Raw genomic sequence first — 20316 nt, forward strand, 5'->3', positions numbered from 1 at the left:
TAGACTGGCCAGACCGGAACCTCTGAGCTGTGCCCCCCACTGCCACAGCCTCCACAACTCTCTGAGCCGGAACGATCGCTTGCTTATTCTTTTTTTTTTCTGACATTTACTGGCTCCAGGTGCATTTTATAGCTTACTGGTTGTGACGTCATTCCGCCTGTGACATTACACTTTCCATTGGACAGATTACACACGTGATTTAGAGCGTGTACAATGCAAAAGTGTTTCGAAAGCATTGATACAGCTCGAGTTCCTGAAAGGGAACTGATTTAGGGATGAGCATGGATACCACTTTGTTTTGGAAACTAAAGTGGTAAAGCTGACCTTCTCAAACCTTTCTAAATCTTAGATGATCTGCAGGCCCAAAGTGAATTTCCTGAATAAAGGCTATGCTAGTATTCAAATATTTCAAATAATTAAGAACTTTATTTTGCTTGACCAGGGAATTCAGTCCCTTCACGTTTCAACTGGTAAATTTCAGTACACCACGAGGTGCCACATTGTTATTTATTGGGAACATGAATAGCAAATATAAACCTGATCAAGCTTCTGAGATGTCCCCCAACATACACAGCCCCAACACAAATTACTTTTAGCTTTTAAGGATGTAAAATGCCCACTAAAAAATGAATAAAAACCCACAACTGAAGAGAGAGAGAGGAAATTATTTTTTATAAAAATATAAAATAAAAATAATAAAGCCTCAACCTGACCCTTACACCAGCTGACAATGAGCACAGCATCTGGCATCGCTTTACTATCACAGTAGGCAAGTTTCCTAGTACTCTCCTAAATGATACGTAACCTCAGTTATGTGTCAGAGAACCACCAGCCACACCACCCTCCTGCACTAAGCATACTTGCTCAGCCTCTCCTTCCTACTAATCACCCACACCTGTCTCCAATCTATACTCCCCTTTATAAGCCCCCCCTTGGACTTCCTATGCTCTGTACCCTTCCTGTTTTCTGGTGTTTGCTTCTCTGGAAGCTCCTGCTTTGTGTACTAAGGCAAATAAAGCTTAATAGACTTTATTCCAGTTTTCAACTCTTGATCCGTGCGTGACATTATGTGTATATCACAAGTTACAGACAGACTTAGACTGCAAAACCATACTAATGTAAAATCTGAGTACCAACTATTTTGGGAAAAAAAAAAATGCAAAAAAAAAAAACAAACAAAAAAAGAATATACACAGTAGCACTAGGTTTAGAAAATTGCAAACTATAAATATACATTTTGTAATTAAAACCAGGGTTTTTTTTTTGCAGTAAGCATGTTTATAAATAAATAAAAACAACATTCATTTGTGAATATTTACAGTGCCTTTCAAAAGTTTGGAAACACAGACTTATATTGTTTTGTAAAGACAACTACTGCTACTGCTTATATGCAACAAGCTAGCTAATTTATAGGTATTGAGATTTACTTTGACTAACAAATATATAAATGTACAGATGTTTATTTATTTTGAATTAAAAATCCTCTGTTCAGCATCAGTAACAGTCTTACACACTCTTGACATCTGAAGGTTAAATCCATCTGAGAGCAGTTTAGTATAATTTAAGCAATGTTGGTTCGGTATTCATTTCTCCCAGAATAAGTTTCCAACCTCTAAAAAAACCTTAACTCATAAAGCCTCTACTTTCATGTTTGAATGGGGGTGTGAAGCAGTCTGCTAACATCTTCACTCATGTTCTCCATCTTACACACGTTCTTCTGTTAGTGCCAAACATGTCCAATTTGGGTTCATCTGTATGTCTCAAAAACAACAAGACTATGTGTTTCCAGACTTTTGACATGCAATATATAACCTAAGACTGCTCCAGTTGAATGAAAACAATCAGATAGTATAACATCTAATCTCATGTTGCATAGCTGCAAAAGCTCTTTCACCGCCTGTGATGACTACTGCACCAACCTTAATGTCCTGTTCAAAGATGTCCAAGGACTTCCCTACCTCAAACATTAGGCCATCACAGAGAGCATTCAAGGCCTTGGGTCTGTTTGACTGTATTAAACCAACTTTTCACTTTTTTGGCAACCAGTATATACTGGTACTGTCCACCTGTCCACCTAAAGATGACAGAATAATTTCATATTTGAGTAAGACTTTCACCCAGAAGGGACTTTAAAAAACGAATTAGTTGGTTCTATTAATATTTTTTTTCTACAGAAACATAAAAGTTGGTTGAGTGTCTTGCACACCACACGTGGCTCGCTTACTAAATATACTTCACAAAGCTGGCATTTAGGAAAGGTTCAGGTTTTTACATCAAATATGTACATAAGTGTAAATATAGAGCAAACTAAAATAACAGACTTCATGAGCGCATAGAAATAGACAAAAATGTTTACAAGGGAAAGCTGGAGGTGGAAACTGTATATAGAGTCTGGACAGTGATGAATGTTGGTTTTTAATATGTTGCATTCAAAATCTAATGGTCAGTTTGCTAGACACATCTACCATATATTCTAGTCCTGTGGTTCATAAAACATATATAACCAGTGACTTTAACTGTTAAATAAACTTTGCAAACATCCTCAATACAGAAATATTTTATGAAGATTATTAAAATATTGTTTATATTATCAACCCAGCCTTTAGGATTGCACAAGCCAGTGTACTCTTAGTGCCAATCCCAAGCAAAGCCCGGATAAATGGGAAGGGGTTGCATTAGGAAGGCATCAAGCGTCAAAGGTGCCAAATCAAATATGCAGATCACAAACCAGAAATCCATACTGGATCGGTCGAGGCCCGGGTAACCACCAACCAACACAAGTATTGTTAGCCAACATGGTTCCAGTGAAAATTGGGCTACTGTTGGCCAAAGAAGGAGAAGGAGAGGGGGAAGACATTTACAGTGACAGCAGGAAAAAGAGAAGTGTAGGAGAGAGAAGGTTAGAGTGAGCAATTTAAATGTTGGTACTATAACTGGTAAAGGGAGAGAGGTCGCTGATATGATGGAGAGGAGAACGATATATATTTAGTGTGTTCAGGAGACCAAGTGAAAGTAGAGTAAGGATTGGAGGTGGGTTTAGACTGTTCTACTATTTTGTGAATGGAAAAATAATGGTGTAGGTGTGATACTGAAGGAATAGAAAAGTAAGAGTGTAGCGGAGGTGAAAAGAGTTTCTGATAGGTTGATAAACCTAAAACTGGAAGTTGAAGGGGTGATGATAAATGTCATCACTGTTCATGCTCCGCAAGTAGGTTGTGAGATGGAGGAGAAGGAAAAATTCTGGAAAAGAGTTACATGATGTGGTAGATGGTGAACTATATCAGTCTGTGTGAATCTATATAATACACGAGTTTTACTTTTTGTATTGAATTACTACATTAAATCAACTTGATATTCTGATAATATAAAATTATATAAAAATTTAAGATGCACCTGTATGTGAGGGTGGTGTGGTGCATGTATTGCATTGTGACAGCAGAGAAATGTGCAGTAGAAATGACAGAATGGTTTAAGGTGGAGGTGGGAATGCATCAAGGATCGGCTCTAAACCCTTTCCTGTTTGCAGTGGTGATGGACAGGTTGATGGATAAGGTCAGACAGGAGTCTCCATGGACTATTATGCTTGCGGATGATATTGTGATTTGTGGTGAGAGTAGTGAGCAGGTTGAGAAGAGCCTGGAGAGGTGGAGGTACGCACTGGAGAGAAGGGGAATGAAAGTCAGCAGGAGTAAGACAGAGTACATGTGTGTGAATGAGAGGGAGGGCAGTGGAAGGGTGCCCTTGCAGGGAAAAGAAGTGGTGAAGGTGGATGAGTTCAGGTACCTGGGGTCAACTGTGCAAAGTAATAGAGAGTGTGTTAGAGAAGTGAAGAAAAGAGTGCAGGCTGGGTGGAGTGGGTGGAGAAGAGTGGCAGGAGTGATTTGTAATAGAAGGGTATCTGCAAGAGCGAAAGGGAAAGTTTATAGGACTGTGGTGAGACCTACTATGTTAAGTCAAGTCAAGTTTATTTCTATAGCGCTTTTCACAACAGACAGTGTCTCAAAGCAGCTTTACAGAAATCAACAGTTAAGGTGATTGGTGTGCATTTATTCCTGTAGCAAGGAAAAACTCCCATAGATGTTATGAAAGGAAACCTTGAGAGGAGCCAGACTCAAAAGGGGAACCCATCCCCAGTTGGGTGACATCAAGAGAGTGATCATAGTCTTTAAGCAATACAGAAAACTGGAGAGTGAGAACTAACATGAGCACTGGAGTGTAAGATTATAAGTAATGTTCTTTCTACAGTCTTATACAGTCATTGTGGTTATAAAACTAGGAGCTACTGAGCAACTCATAAAATAGAAAATTTTAAAACTCCACACATGAAGTGGGATCCAATATATTGTTAAAAATATAAATAAATAATTTGTGGTGCATGACCAAATACTTCTGCTCCACATGGGGGTCAGCTCCAAATGTGTGGGACTTGAGCTTCAAGCAGGCTGTACAAACATCCTAGGCCTTTTGATTGATTTATTTAATGTGTTGTACATGACAGGAAGATACAGCTGGAGGCGGTAGTGTTGTGATTCATTAGTGAAGAAGATGAGCTGAAAACTTTTTTGAGTAAATGAGGAGAGAATTGGCAATTAAGTTATGCTGGGAAGGGCCAGTGAGGTGAGATCCAAGGAATCTATTCTGAAGCACTCCATCCAGGATTTTGCAGTCTTTGGTGCATGCAGTCCAAATATTCCAATGAGTTATAATATTTTACAGTGAGCTTTAATTGTACATAGACAAAGCATGCCACTATTCTTTATATTCTCTTAAGAAATGTTACAAATGTTTTGCTGATGACTCTGCCATCATGGACTCGATCACGGATGATGACAGGGAGTATAGAGGGACTGATCCAGAATTTGTGGACTTGTGCCAATGGAGCTGCCTCCAGATAAATGTGGATTTATGTAGGCACAAACAAACTTCACTATCACGTGTAAACATTTATGGAAAGGACATTCTGAGAGTGGACTCTTACAAATACCTGGGTGTTCAACTGAACAGCAAACTGAACTGGACAGATAATGCTGAGGCAATTTACAAGAAAGGACAGAGCAGACTCTTTTTGCTGAAGAGACTAAGGTCTTTTGGAGTGTAGGGAGAGCTACTGAAGACATTTTTTGACTCTGTGTTGGCCTCAGCCATCTTCTATGGTGTGGTCTGCTGGTGCAGCAGCATCTCTACTGCGGACAGAAAGAGACTGGACAAGCTGATCAGTAAGGCCAAGCTCTGTCCTGGGGATTCCCCTGGAAACTGTACAGGAGGTGGTAGGATGGTAACTAAACTATCATCATTGCTGAAGAAAGACTCTCACCCTCTGTATGAACCTGAATCTCTGTATAAATCTGAATGAATTTTATCTATTAACAGCTCCCTCAGTGACAGACTGTTACATCCTAAAAGTCTGAAGGAGCGATACAGAAGGCCTTTTCTCCCTGCTGCTATTCGACTGTACAATCAGAGCTGCTCCCAGTGAACTAGTCACTATAATACACACTGTTTTTGTGTTTTTAACTGTGCAATAATAACAATAACAAAAGTTTTGTGCAATAACTGTGCATTAACACTCATTTAAACCGTGCAATACTACCTATGTGTAATATGTTTGAACGCGTAACTACTTTATTGGCATTTTATTGGCATTATTTTGTATTTATATGTTTGCATAAGTCTCTTGTGAATGATTTGCTAATTTTACTGAAAATAAAATCAGTTACCAACCCTCAGATTTCATAATTGTATTAAATTTTGTAACATATTAGGAAGAATGTTTTTCTGTTACCATTCACTTTCATTTAAAAAAATTAATAAATATATGTAGGAGAGAAAATATGCAATAAAGGTGTATGGGGACTACATTTCATTTTTATGTCGTGCAATAAAATAGCTGTTTAAAATAGCGTTTCACATACACAATGACAAAGACGAAATAAGTCAAAATCCATTTATTCACTGCGCTTAGGAATTTTCTATTTGTGAAGTCCAACCTACTTGCGGCGGAAGTCCCGCCCACTTGGAGGTCTCCAGACTGCAGCGATACATACTTGTGGTGAAACAGAACTTGAGAGGAAAATGGCAATGTTTTGCAGATCAGCCGCTTCACTTTTAAAACCAGTTCACTTTTTGCCTTCAGCACTTGCAGTTGTCCGGCAAAGCAGCTCAGGTAAAACAAACGATAAGAAGAAATGTCCTAAATTTGCTTTTGTTCCTTGTTCAATGTCACACTAAGCAGACTGTACAGGACGGAGCTAGACATGCTAACAACACGCAGCTGTGTGTCACATTCAGAAACAGGCAGTTCGGCTGATGGTTGGCGTTTCCCGACATTGTTTGTAAAAAAAATTGCACAATTTTATTACTACTGATGATCTGTTATAATTTATATTAAATCTTTTGATCATGTGGGTTAGCTAGCTAACGTCACTCAACTAGCCTGCTTGTGTGAAGATGTCTCACCTGCATGTTTCTCAGGCGCTATGTGGTCGAACCAGAGGACACTAAGAATAAAGTTTGATGCGGATAGAGGACAACAGATTATAATCTAATTATTGTGTAAAGTAGAAATATTTGCTCAAGCACCACAAATAATATATTTATATATTTATTGGAAACATACATTTGCTTAAGCACAACTCAGTCTCAGTTTATTTCTATAGCGTTTTTCACAACATTGTCTCAAAGCAGCTTTACAGAATTTAAGAGTTAAGGTGAATTGTGTGTATTTATCCCTGATGAGCAGCCATGGCGACTGTGGCAAGGAAAACCTCCCTTAGATGTTATGAGGAAGAAACCTTGAGAGGAACCAGACTCAAAAGGGAACCCATCCTCATTTGGGTGACATCAAGATTATGTGATTATAGTTTTTAAAACATTACAGAACACTGAAGAGAGAACTAATATAAGAACTTGAGTGTAAGATTTTGAGTAATGTTCTTTCTACAGTCTTTACACTCTACTAATAAAATACCCGAACCTAACTTCTCCATTTCAGCTGTAGGTATCCTTCAGTGCACAATAGTTGCTAACTTCTTACCATGTTGCTCGATTAACGTTCTACAAGTGAAAATTTCAAGAATAGAAAGCATGTAGTTTTGTATTCATTTTCCCTGTGTCACCATGGGTTTCCTCTGGGTTCTCTGATTTAAAACCACATCCCACAAAGCATAATGGTAGGTGGATGCTATACTACCACTAAGCATGAATATGTGTTCATGCCACTCCATGGTGTATTCCTGCCTGGTGTTGATGGGATAGGCATTGAATCCACCACAACCCTAAACAGGATAAAGTGTTTACTAAATATGAAATGAATGCACAATGTTTTAATTCTTCTTCTTTCGGCCGCTCCCATTAGGGGGTCACCACAGCGGATCATCCATCTCCATACTGTTCTCTACATCTGCCTCTTTAAATCCTTCATAAAATATGTCTGTATTGAGGATGTCTGTAAAGTTCACATTACAGTTAAAGTCACTGGTTATATTATATATATTTTGAGAAACACTGTAATAGAAGTTATGGTGAACGTGTCCATTAGATTTCAGATGCACCATGTTGAAAACCAACATTCATCACTGTCCAGATGCTATATACAGTTTCCACTTCCAGCTTTCACTTGTGAACGTTTTTGTCCATTTTTATTCCCTCATGAAATTTGTTATTCTAGTTTGCTCTATATTTATTCTTATGTACATTTTCTATGTAAAAACCTGAACCTTTCCTAAATGCCAGCTTTGCAAAGTATAGTTAGTAAGCAAGCCACAACCAGCAGTTATGTTTCTGTAGAAAAGAAAATCACAGAAGCAGCTAATTATTATTTTTTTTTAAATGTCTCTCCTGGCTGAAGGTCTTACTCAATTATGAAATCATTTTTGTCATCTTTTTTTTAATAGGTGGACAGTACCAGTATATACTGGTTGACAAAAAAGGTGAAAAGAAGAATGTTGGTTTTATACAGTTAAACAGACCAAAGGCCTTGAATGCTCTCTGTGATGGCCTAATGCTCGAGGTAGGGAAGGCCTTGGACATCTTTGAACAGGACACTGAGGTTGGTGCCGTAGTCATCACAGGCAGTGACAAAGCTTTTGCAGGTAGGCAACATGAGATTAGCTGTTATATTATCTGAACATTTTCAATTTGACTGGAACAGTCATGGGTTATACAGTGCCTGGAAAAATCTGGAAACACCTAATCTTTTATCGTTTTTGAGACACATTTATGTTAATTTTGTGGACAGATGAGTCCAAATTGGACATTTTCGGCTCTAACAGAAGAACTTGTGTAAGATAGAGAACATTTAAGATGTTAGCAGACTGCTTCACACCCACATTCAAACAACAAGGTAGAAGCCTAATGAATTGGTTTTTCTAGAGGTTGGAACCTTATTCTGGGTGAAAGATATACTGAACCAACATTGCCACCATTCCATACTTCAGCACCATGCAATTCCATTCGGACCGCAGCTAATTGGAATCAACTCAACCATACAACAAGACAATGACCCAAAGCATACATCCAAGCTCTATAAGCATTATTTAGAGAGCAAACAGTCAGTGGGAGTGTCAGCTATCATGGAATGGCCTGTCCAGTCATCAAACTTAAGTCCTATTGAATTGCTCTCAAATAGATTAACCATCCAGATGCCAAGAGTTTCTTAAGATGTTATTAATGCTAATGGAGGAGTTTTAATTCAAAATAAACGTAATCATCTGTACATTTATATATTTGTTTAGTCAAAGTAATCTTTCATATTGATAAATTGCTTAGTTTGTTGCATATAAGCAGTAGCGACATGCATGTGTGTTTTCAAAACAAGGTTTAGTTGTTTCCAAACTTTTGAGAGGCACTGTAAATATTTACAATCGAATGTTTTTGTTTAGCGGGTGCTGACATCAAAGAGATGCAGAACAAAACATTTCAGGAATGCATCCTTGGCAACTTTTTGGCACACTGGAACAAAGTAGCAACGGTTAGGAAGCCAGTCATAGCTGCTGTAAATGGATTTGCTGTAAGTAAAGAAACATTTTTGACATTTTCTTTCTGCTTGAAGAACATTTTTGGTAAAGCCAAAATCCACCCATTGAACAGTCATCTCCTTGTAGCTTGGAGGAGGCTGCGAGTTGGCCATGATGTGTGACATAATCTATGCTGGAGAAAAAGCACAGTTTGGACAGCCTGAAATTTTGTTAGGAACCATTCCAGGTAAACAGTGTAGTATGTTTAAGTTTACAATATTACTATTGTGATTGTACAGCCATGGTTGTAAGTGGGCGATCATGTAAATGAGCTATAATGTTTTTATATATAGGTGCTGGTGGTACCCAGAGGCTCACTCGGGCTGTGGGAAAGTCACTGGCCATGGAGATGGTCCTTACAGGAGACCGGATCTCAGCGCAGGAGGCCAAACAATCTGGTGTGTGCTAATTATGTATATATTGTTATTTTGTGATGTTTATATTGTTTGTAGTATGTTAGTATTTTTAGGTTAAATATTACTGTAATTTTATATAGTTTATATTTTATTTTTTATATCGTTTCACCACTACAGGTCTGGTAAGCAAAGTGTTTCCTGTGGACCAGCTGGTATCTGAAGCAGTCAAATGTGGAGAGAAAATTGCAAGTAATTCTAAGCTGATCTCAGCCCTGGCAAAGGAAGTTGTCAATGCAGGTAATGTGATTTATAACTGGATTATTTTCCTTATTTATATAAATAAATAAGGTACAATTAATCATCAAAGTTTAACACAAAGTTAATTAAACTACAGGGATAATGTTGTTCACAGAGATCCACTGTCTGATTTAAGTGTTCCCCTAATTTCTTTGGCAGTGTTTTATGTGACATCTGAATTTAAAAAAAATTAAAAAATCATCTGATATATACTGGTTTGATCTTCTGGTTTAAAATGTAGTTGATGGTTCCCTGGCTTTCTTTGTGGAGTGATTACATGTTTCCTTATCTAAGATGTCTGGCTTTTAGATGGATAATATTTTGTGTGTTCTGGGACATTCTTAACATTGTTATCTAACAGATATGATTTACTTTCAGCTTTTGAACTCACCCTGACTGAAGGCAATCGGTTTGAGAAGAGATTGTTCCATGCCACTTTTGCTACAGTAAGTCGTAGGGCAATGCAAATTAAAGATTATTGTTTTGAGTGAAAGATATAATGATTTGACTTCTTGTTTGTTCAACAGGAGGACAGAAAAGAGGGCATGACGGCATTTGTTGAAAAGAGGAAAGCTGATTTCCAGGACAAGTAAAAGATCAGATTAGAAGTGTGTTTTGTTTTTTAAATACACTAATATTTCTTTGTGATCCAGCGCTGTTACTGAATGACTGTGTGATAGGTGTCAAAACTGCAGAACATCTGTGGTTTGACAGAAGAAATTGTAAACATTTCTAAATTAAAACTTTTGCTTAATTATTAGGACTTTTTTTTTTAATTGAGGTAAAGAATAAATTCAATACATCTTGCAGGAGGAAAATTGTCTTAGTCTGTACTAGAATAATGAAAAAAGATCAAATTAATGAAATTGTTGGGAAATGTGGGTCAGGATGTATTTACTTTTTTGCACACCAGATGGCGACAACACTATACAGGAATGTAGAAGTATAGCTTGTTTCTTTTTTCCTTTAAGAAATCTGACGAAGAGAGGGAAAATTGAAGTTTGGCAGATATATAGATAAATATCTGTTCGAGTTTGTTCTGTCACCACACTTCATTTCTTTTCAAATATATTTTGAGTTTATTATTATTTGTTTTATGTTTAATGAGCATTTAATTTGTCCTGTAGTTGGGGCCTGCAGACCTCTCTTTTTACAGTGAAATATTATTCTGAGTTTTGGTGTTAATTAGAAAACTTATAATAAAAATTATAATTGGATGAAAACATTTAGTACATAAATGTTTACCGTTTTTCTGTAAATAACCATAACACTGCGTATAAAGTAATAGCGATAATTTAAAATGTCACAGCAAATATGTCTCGGTTTATTCACTTCTTTATTAAATATATATAAATTTTTTTGACATTTTCTTGATTTACTAGAAACTTTTTGTATTTATTTTTGCTCACTTTTACAAATGTAAAGAACTATTTAAATTAAGCGTATAAGAGTAACTAATCAAATTATAGATACTTGAACGCACGCAAGTCATTGATGTTTTATATATGTTTATGTTCGTTTGCAATTATTAATGAACGTTTTAAAAAAATTATTATGCAAGATTTCTATTAAGGCTTCCGTATAAATTAATTCAAGTAAATTACAAAGGTGCAGGAATCATTCATTCAGGACTCAGGATCCGTAGCACTTTTACGCGTGGTTCTTGCATTGCATTTATGTACTTGCATTTCTAATAGCGTTTTTGTTGTACTGTTTCCACATCCAACCTGTGGGTCACAAAAGGAGCAGGGCAAATTTAATTATGAACTGACCCTTTTATTTCCACAATATCACACCGCTTTCTCACTCTTAGGATCTCGGGGTTTTTTTTCTTCACAGGTGACTTTCCATATACTCTCAAAAGTCCATAGCCTAATTGATTTTAATTTGCATTCAATATTCCATTCGAGTCGACTTTCTTCTTTGCCCATGGAACAAAACTTTTGAAAGAGGCGAAGAAAAAAAGTTTCTTCACATCGAAACGGCACAAAGGTCTCCAGAAAAGCGAGCAAAGCAGCAGTTGCGCTTTGAAGTCTGTCCCCTGCTAACGAAAGGTCAAAATAATAAATGTAGACCCAATTGAGGCGCTCTGCCCAAACAAAAGAGGCAAAACGTTACATTTTGGCAGAGGCGAACCCCTCATAGCGTGATAAACTCATTAAAAAAGCAGAACCAAAGAGAGAGCAGCGTGGTGCCGCGCTTCAAGAAAAGCGCTTTCAGACTGATCAGACGCTCTTGGCTCCGGATGGTTTCTCCTCCTTACATCAGTCTCTGTCTTTACTTCGCCTCTGCACTTCCATCACACTGAACAGACAGCCTCACCAGAAACATGTGCGTTGGTTTTATTGTTTAAATATTCCTAGTAACTTGTCTTTTCTAAAGAAATGTAGATTTACAGTGGGGTTTTTTTTCTCACTTTTTAAACTTTAGCAGGTTAAAAATCATAATACAAAAAAGTATTTCAGTTTAGTTTATAACCTCATATCCATTTTAATGGCTGGGATTTCACATCAGAAAAATAAATATAACACATTTTTGATTAGTATAATGATCGTTTTCGGGAATCACTTGCCTATCAAATGTCTATTCATATGTGTATATTTAATCTCTGGACTGTCACTTTAACTGTGGATTTGCACAGGACAGTGCACTTTATACCACACACCATACCGCACATGGTCACTTTAAGGACAATCACATCAACCACCTTCAATTTTTACTGTTAACTGTCATATCCTGTATGTACACTATTTTCTCATATATATCTTTATATATTTTATATAGTTTATACACTTTATTTATCTGCCTTCTTTTTTTCTTGGTTTATTTTTTCTTCACATCCTATTTACTGCATGTCGTACTCTATGAATGTGTATGTGACAAATACATTTGATTATATATATATATATTATAGGCATTTAGTAATATATGTAACCACAAGTTTTCAACAATCGCCTATAATAGTAAGGCTATGAAATTATGAAAAATACATATGTTAATGGAAAAAAGAACGGCCTTATGCTTTGTAGAGTGTCATACTCCAATGTTGAACTCCAGTTCAGAAATGTTGTTTTGTAACTGTTACTTTGGTAATTAGCAAATGTTTTTGGTAGCTTTTATAACAAAACAAAAAAAATCAGAAGACGTCTAAAGTAAAGTATCCGTCCCAAACCGCACTGCTGCCTAGTGCTCTCTGTTTTACGGTGTTAGGACGAGGCAACATGGACAACGACGAAGCGCGTGCCGTGAACGCGCACGCTCCCACGTGACCGCGCGTGATCACGTGACATCCGCTTTCACTTTTCTGTAACTCCGCTGTCACCTGCTCTGAAAATAATGGTGCTGAAAGGAATACCGTCGATACTTACGCCTGAATTGCTGTATGCTCTGGCAAAAATGGGGCATGGGGATGAACTGGGTAAGAGCCACATAATCTCAAGGTTTGTGTTCAGATTAATGTCAGCTCCACAGGACAGAGATTTGCTACATACTGATACATTGAAATGGTTTCCTGTTCACAGTAAATTAATATGGATTCACTAATATGACCCGGTTCTGCGGAATTCGAAAACAAAATTTGAGTCCACGATTTGTGACGTAACGTCGACCTTTCTCAATATGGCAGAACACTTTAAAGTTTGGTAAAGTGTATTCCAAGTCACAGAGACAATACAGAGAAAATACTCACACATCTAAGAGAATGAGGTTATTAAAGACCTCCACACTGATTTCATTGTTATTGGTATTATCCTGTAATGCAATGAGCACTTTTGTCACAGGAATCTGCAGATATGATGGGCACAATCTCGCCAAAACTGGATAGACTAGTAAAATAGCAGTTTTGATTTTCTTGGTTGAGAGGAGTGAAACATGATGAGGTCTTTGGCTGCTGTAGAACATGTACCCTATGGTTTGATGTTTCTGATTCACAGTGGCAAACGAAGACACTTTTAAAAATTATTTCCCCTTTATAGTTCTTGCAGATGCAAATTTTCCTGTCTCCTCTGTTTGTAAATGTGGTCCCATCGAGATACGAGCTGATGGTAAGCATTGCTTCAAGTTGTAAATAATAAAACATCATAGAAGTGCATCTTGAAATCACTCAAGTATTTTTTATGGATTATTTGTTCAGGTTTGCGTATCCCAGATTTGTTGGAAGCGATATTGAAGCTGTTTCCACTTGATTCCTATGTTGAACGTCCGGTGGGTCATGCAATTTATTGCACATCTTTTTCTATTCAAGTATAAATATTACATTATATGATATACCTTTTTGTATCAACTTAGAACACACATTGTAAGAGTGTTTTTGTCAAAAATATTTTATGCTATTTATAACTTTTGAAAGCTAAAGCAGAAGGTAAGAAAACTGTGCCAGTACAGCTCTCACTGATTAATTTCTGTCCTTTCAGGCAGCTGTAATGGATCTAGTGGAAAATGACAGACAGCGGGGTCTTGAAGTGCCAGTGTGGTTCTGCTACTCTGAACTTCTGAAACAAGCAGGATCACATGTAGGTTGCTGTGATCTTCCTTGTCTAGAACAGGATTGTGTTAACAATTAAACTTTACTCAGTGAACAATTCAATATTTAATTTTTTTTTACAACTTTTGCTATTCATAAGTTGTAAAGTGGACTGTGTCAATTTAGGCAGTGTGATAATTTAGTTTATTTGGCACAGTGGGTTGCGTTGGGTAGCGTTGGCACCTCACAGACCTTAGTTTCAGTTACTGCCAGTGTGGAGTTTCAGATGTTTTCCTCATGGCCTTGTGGGTGTTCTCTGAGTTCTTTGTTTCTTCCCACCTTACCGGAATATGCTGTGAGTTAGATTGTCTTTGTTAAATTGTCCCTAATTGTGACTGACTGTGCGAATGTGTGTCTGCATGGTGCAGGATTAAATGGATATGGACTAAAAACGATTAATGAAAGAATAAACTAGATACAGCATGCATATAATTGCTAATGCTTGAATAATTATACAGACTTTATTGTTATTTTGATTATTATTCACTGTTAATTATATTTTAAATTGATATTTATTTGTTTTTGTAGGGGTATTTGGATGCACTTGAAAGGTTCTCTTTCTATGATCGTGCTAAGAAAGCTTTTGCTGTTGTAGCAACAGGGTACAGTATAATTCTTAGCCACCATTAATGTACAGGGTCAATGTATAATTCTACATTAGTATTATAAATCTTTCTTATCTTGCCAACAGGGAGACTGCTCTGTACGGAAACCTCATTATCAAGAAAGGAGTCATTCATCCTGAAGAGCTATGCTGAAGAATGCTGAAATATTCTTGTGATCACACAAGTTACCTATTGACCTTTTTAAAAAACACTTCAACAAGTTGGATTTGGAGAACTGCCTAGCTGTTATAACTTATTTTTGCAAAATATTCATTACACTGCAGGAAATCTGCAGACTTAGAACTTGTAAGTTGGAATAGATGTTGCTTTTGACTTTCTAGAAAACCCTGGCTGATTCTACAGGTATCAGCTGGATCGAAGACATTAAAACTTAAAGCCAGTATTGTTCAGGGAGTTTTGTATTACTTTATTATAAATCTTTGTAGTCTCTTTTGAAGTAATTAAAATCTTGCTTTTGCAAAAACCAACCCCCCCTCCCCTCTGCATGTAATGCTTCTTTTTCTATAATTTCTATAATAAAGTCTTTTTTTAAATAAACAACATAAGTTTGCTTATAATACATTTTCTTTTATTAATTTTTCTAGCATTTCTTTCCAGAGCACTGCAGATTTAAGACAATTTACAATCCAAGCCTACTGCTCAACAGGTTTAGAGGCCGTACTCCACGTCCTACTGGTAGATCTGTGAATAAAAACTGCTGATCTTCTGTCATTATCAGAGCTTTAACTGTTATGTGCATGGCTTTGTTTTAAGCTATTATGAATTTAAAAACTCATATAATTAATTCACTCTGAGCATGATTTCATTTATTTAATTGCATTATTCTTGTTTAATTGTGGAAGAGGTGATCTCTGTCCTCTTCAGGTTCTGTATATACCTCAGGAAGATCCTCTATGACTGAAACCTGAAACAGTTGGCCTATAAAATCTCCATGATGCAAGCCATCTTTGTCTTCTTCTGGGCTCATATAGACACTTTCTTTATGTAGTTCCATCACTTCAGCCTTGTCAAGGAGTGTTATCTCAGGCTGGACAACTTGCTCTTTGAGATCATCGTGGCTCACTATTCCCTGTATGTTATGGTAAACAGCATCCAGGTCCTTCTCAGCTTCTTGATAGAGCTGCCCCTGCTTGTTTGCAGCCAAGTGCTCAACCTCTTCAGGCTTATCGTGTTTCTGCTGGCGATACTGCTTCATAGCTTTTCTTAAGGCCATATAGGGATCAATGTCGACCTCTTTGAGATCCTGCTTCTCTACCGGTTCAACTTCCTTAAGTCCCAACATGAACTTGGACTCATTTAAATCATGAGACCTAGCATTGTAAAACAAAATATCAGATAATGGTATTGTGCTTAATCAAAGTCCAAAGTCTAAAGTTTATTGTTTTGTTATATTTATTACATTATTTTAAAATGATATGCAGAGGGAAAACATGGATAACCTTGTATCTTGAGCTGCTGGATACATTTCCTTTCCCTGCAAAAAAAAAAAATATATATATATATATATATATATATATATATATATATATATATATATATATATATATATATATATATATGATCATTAGGTTGGAATAGTAGCAAGTTTAATACTGCTGGGAGGCTTGACTTATTCACACAGAAAAAGCATACAGATTTATTGTTATGCAAGTCAGAATGATCGATTTATTCTCTAATTCCAACCAATTTACTAAAACCAAGGTTATTTTTCCATTAAATTCAGACATATTTCTAATTATATTTTTAAATAATGCATGTTAGATCAAAGCAAATCTGTTTGATGATTGTTCAACTAATATTGCATGGTTTTATGCCCAGTGGTTTACAGACACAGATGCAATCTATTATTTAGTTGTAGGTTTTTATAATTTGGTTGTAATGTTGCATTCTGTGGTTACATACAAAACATCTCAATTATTTTGAAAGCTCTGTCTGAGTCTGCCATGTAACTCCCTTGATATACCTTTTCTAGTTTTTTGGGGAAAAAATCTATTTGACTGGCAGGTAGTCCTGGAGAATACTTATTTATTATTTAGTAAGATAAATGTACTGTTATAACATTTCTATACATAATACTGTCTATACAAGCGAAACATGTGAAGGCGAAAAGACACTTCTTTAACTATACATACCCATGATTTATAGGGGCTTGCTTTGGTGCCATACAGCAACACTGATAAGCAGAGTAGAATAACGTACCTTTTTGTATGATGGAAAAGTGTAAGATTAGTGAATTATTTTTGTCTTTTTAAACAATAAAACATAAATATTATGATATAAAAGAAAAGTCTTTATATGTCCTTACCTCAACATTGTTGCTTCTGATGTTTAACAGCAAAGTGTGTAAAGAAACGAATTACCACAAGACCATGGTGCATATCAGAATTGTCATAAAAAGTGTAAAGGTCTTTGGTAAAGCACACATTTTTAGACTTTGAACCTTTTATTGTATTAATCAGCTATTTTACATATATATATATATATATATATATATATATATATATATATATATATATATATATATATATATATAAAACACACAAACACAAATTTACTTTACTTGCATATGTATGAGCAAAACCAAACAAAATCTTTTTTTTTATTTTTTTATGTCCCATTTAAATGACCATTTGTTTGAAAACACAGGTAGTCATTTCACATGAACAGAAAACAACATTCTCTAACAGCTAAGAAACAACTTGAACAGATTTGGCAAACTAAACTATTGATAGCTTTAATGTGATACTATGAATTATGTCAAATAAATAGTCAAATCTTTACCAATCACAATTACAATGAAAATAGTTTTTAAAAAATGTAAACATACATAAGACTTAAGATAAGCTTGTGAGATTGTTGTATGTAAGATTCCAGTTCACATACATTTATTTTTTTAATTTACATTCTACATATGTATAAAATTATATAAGATTGATTAAACCATAAGATTGATTAAATCACATATTTAACTAAATGGCAATTTAGTTTAGACAAAGCCAGTCGTCTAATAGCAGGATTTGCTAAACTACAGAGACTAAGGGCACCCACACAATCCACACCCACCTCCCACAGAGCTGTGTGGGGGAGGTTGAAGACAGACAAGTGTGTTGTGATCTCAGTGCCAAGTACTTGCCCTCATTAACCCAAGTAGTCTCAGTAACAGGACAGTGTTTACTCAGTATTCTGGTTAGACATAAGGGGATTGAGTCTGACTCACCCTCACCTGCCAGGCCTTGTTTACAGGCTAAACGGAAGAACTCTTCCGGGCATTAACCAACTAAGCTGCACATCAGAAATGACTTTAGAAGCAGTAAAACTGATTATAATAAAAGCGTATAATAACAGGTCTCAGGTTTATAATTGGCAGCTCATTAAAGATATAAAGTGTAAATGCTTACAAATGCTCACTTGTCCTGCAAAGTTTTAATTTGTTGCTGATGTGTAGTCTTGTCCCTATTGAAATAGTTTATAATATCAAAAAGTTACTAATTACTGTATTTTCAAAGGGGTTATATTAGTATGATCAGCCACCTGGTCACTAAATCCAATCCTCTATCCCACAGCCCTTGGGGCATATCTCCATACAATGCTTTTTTTATTGTTTCTTACTAACATGCCACTTACATGTGCATGTAATTAGAGTGATTGTAATTTTAATGAAGCTCCATACGTGCACTTGATGTTTACTTTTACCGAACATCGGCTATTAATATATGGGATTTTATAGTATGATGTCAAAACGTACTTTTCCTCAATCTGTTCTTTAATCTTTTTATTTTAGAGGGTGACAGCTGACAGAGATTGCACATTCATAAATAGTCATCTCCAAATAAGCCTTCCATAAATACGGAAATAAATTATGCATATACTGTACATGCCTTAATTACAAAAATAATTTTTATACTTCTAGTCTAATCATAACATGTACATCACCATATATCTATCTATACATTTTAAACTACATAATGACTTTAAAAGTCTAAAAATATATAGAATAAGAATAAAAAAGCATAATAAAAAAAAATTAAGTAGGTTAAAAAACTACCTACTTAAAAAAGAAAAACTAATTTACTATACAATAGTAAAATGTTAAGTTCATCTGATAGTGTTAGCATTTTCTGTGCTTTTGTGACATTATGTTATCTAAAAAAATACATATTAAACACTAAACATCTTGGCATTTACTTAAAACCCAAAGCAAATATCTCATTTAAACTTTTTCAGTATTTTCTTTCAGTTACAGTCCTGATATTTCTTTCTGTATTTGACCTTTGTCTTATTTCGTGAAATTAAAAAAATGAAACAGGGGATGTTTTTTCCCCACTTTCTCCAGGTTGATCTCTAGATGTTTCAGACAAATAGTTTTTTCACTGGATGAGGTACAGGATTTTGAGAACCCTGCAAAATGTGTACCCACACTTAGCTGGGCTGCTTTTAATTATTACAGCCCTGGCATAATTCTCCTCGCTATCAGCCACGCAGTTGCTGAGTGACGGACTGTGGGAACAAATGGCCCACGGCATGGAACTAAATAAAGTGCTACAAAGTATTTATTGGTGCCAGTAATACAGAACTCATGCTTGATCAAGCCCCCCTGCTTCCCTCTGCCTGCTGCCAAAGACCTTCAGGTTTACTTTGGGTGTTTTACTGAGTGCATAAATGGAGGGAACTTAAGCAAAATAATACACTAATTGATTGCAGGCATTATATTACAAATGTCTTTAATTAAGAGAAGTGGGTGGTTAAGGAATCCTGGAATTCTCTTGGTTAGAATTTTGTCTGTAATCAAATGTGCATCAACTATTTAATTTAATACATTTAATTCCCAGACAGAATGTCTACATCGTGTACCACATCTGGTGTATTCTGTATTCTTTAGCTTTAGCAGTTTAATTTGTTATTACATTAAATTATTACACTTATCTTAAAGCTTTAGTGATTTTTAAATATTGATTCCCTATGTGAAAATCAAAGTACATTTTTTTCATTGTAAAATATGAGAGTAAATATCCATATCAAATAAATAAATACTAACCAGTACCTATTTAATAAAGGCAAATTATGCCACAAAATCACAAGGATTTTTATTATAGCAAATATTATTGCTTAAATAAAAGTAGGGAGAAAATAAGTATTCTGAAAAATTAAATGAAATTATTATTATGTTACGTTTAAAGCAACTGAACACACAGAGTATTTCTAAAACATATCAACTAATACATTTAGCAAGGATTGTTAAAATAAAACCACATTAAAATCTTCATATATTTTCAGACTAAACACTCAAACCCCTTTATCTACCATTATAGCAAAATTTAAAATTGTGACTGAATCCTATAAGATTATTGCCATCTAACTAAACCCACCACTATCATATCCAAAAATACCAACACAAATGTTAGTACTCACATGCAGTATTGATTACTACCCATAATTAAACATTATGATTTACTCATGGCTTATACCTTTCCGTTTTTTCAAAGCAGGTGGGGGTCAGTTCA

General features: G+C 35.7%; 3 protein-coding genes across 3 annotated transcripts; 2 read left to right on the plus strand and 1 right to left on the minus strand.

Moving 5' to 3' along the window:
• The first annotated feature begins 6001 nt into the window (after positions 1 to 6001).
• On the plus strand, positions 6002 to 10890 carry echs1 (enoyl CoA hydratase, short chain, 1, mitochondrial). The gene is made up of 8 exons (XM_046862085.1): positions 6002 to 6163; positions 7893 to 8090; positions 8880 to 9007; positions 9102 to 9201; positions 9308 to 9412; positions 9548 to 9667; positions 10046 to 10113; positions 10195 to 10890. The coding sequence occupies exons 1-8, from the start codon at positions 6073 to 6075 to the stop codon at positions 10258 to 10260; spliced, it is 876 nt and encodes a 291-aa protein (XP_046718041.1). The 5' UTR covers positions 6002 to 6072; the 3' UTR covers positions 10261 to 10890.
• A 2041-nt stretch (positions 10891 to 12931) lies between these two features.
• On the plus strand, positions 12932 to 15278 carry fuom (fucose mutarotase). The gene is made up of 6 exons (XM_046862996.1): positions 12932 to 13085; positions 13642 to 13710; positions 13800 to 13870; positions 14080 to 14178; positions 14718 to 14791; positions 14881 to 15278. Exons 1-6 carry the CDS (start codon positions 13004 to 13006, stop codon positions 14945 to 14947), a joined length of 462 nt encoding a protein of 153 aa, XP_046718952.1. The 5' UTR covers positions 12932 to 13003; the 3' UTR covers positions 14948 to 15278.
• An 83-nt stretch (positions 15279 to 15361) lies between these two features.
• Positions 15362 to 17187, minus strand: si:ch211-217g15.3 (uncharacterized protein LOC368914 homolog). The gene is made up of 4 exons (XM_046862987.1): positions 17121 to 17187; positions 16948 to 17014; positions 16255 to 16289; positions 15362 to 16125 (listed from the first exon to the last, which is right to left on the minus strand). Exons 1-4 carry the CDS (start codon positions 17126 to 17128, stop codon positions 15645 to 15647), a joined length of 591 nt encoding a protein of 196 aa, XP_046718943.1. The 5' UTR covers positions 17129 to 17187; the 3' UTR covers positions 15362 to 15644.
• Positions 17188 to 20316: the final 3129 nt, after the last annotated feature.

Source organism: Silurus meridionalis, chromosome 2, assembly GCF_014805685.1.
Source record: "Silurus meridionalis isolate SWU-2019-XX chromosome 2, ASM1480568v1, whole genome shotgun sequence".
Classification (NCBI taxonomy): domain Eukaryota; kingdom Metazoa; phylum Chordata; class Actinopteri; order Siluriformes; family Siluridae; genus Silurus; species Silurus meridionalis.

Excerpts from the sequence above, each read along its gene's own strand:
- echs1 (XM_046862085.1), top strand. The coding sequence starts at position 6,073 with ATGGCAATGTTTTGCAGATCAGCCGCTTCACTTTTAAAACCAGTTCAC. Across the intron at positions 9,413-9,547 it reads GCAGGAGGCCAAACAATCTG|GTCTGGTAAGCAAAGTGTTT; the intron begins GTGTGTGCTAAT and ends TCACCACTACAG. Across the intron at positions 10,114-10,194 it reads TCCATGCCACTTTTGCTACA|GAGGACAGAAAAGAGGGCAT; the intron begins GTAAGTCGTAGG and ends TTTGTTCAACAG.
- fuom (XM_046862996.1), top strand. The coding sequence starts at position 13,004 with ATGGTGCTGAAAGGAATACCGTCGATACTTACGCCTGAATTGCTGTAT. Across the intron at positions 13,086-13,641 it reads GGGGCATGGGGATGAACTGG|TTCTTGCAGATGCAAATTTT; the intron begins GTAAGAGCCACA and ends TCCCCTTTATAG. Across the intron at positions 13,711-13,799 it reads CATCGAGATACGAGCTGATG|GTTTGCGTATCCCAGATTTG; the intron begins GTAAGCATTGCT and ends TTATTTGTTCAG.
- si:ch211-217g15.3 (XM_046862987.1), bottom strand. Across the intron at positions 16,290-16,947 it reads CAAGCCCCTATAAATCATGG|GGAAAGGAAATGTATCCAGC; the intron begins GTATGTATAGTT and ends TTTTTTTTGCAG. Across the intron at positions 16,126-16,254 it reads CCAGCAGCTCAAGATACAAG|GTCTCATGATTTAAATGAGT; the intron begins GTTATCCATGTT and ends TTACAATGCTAG.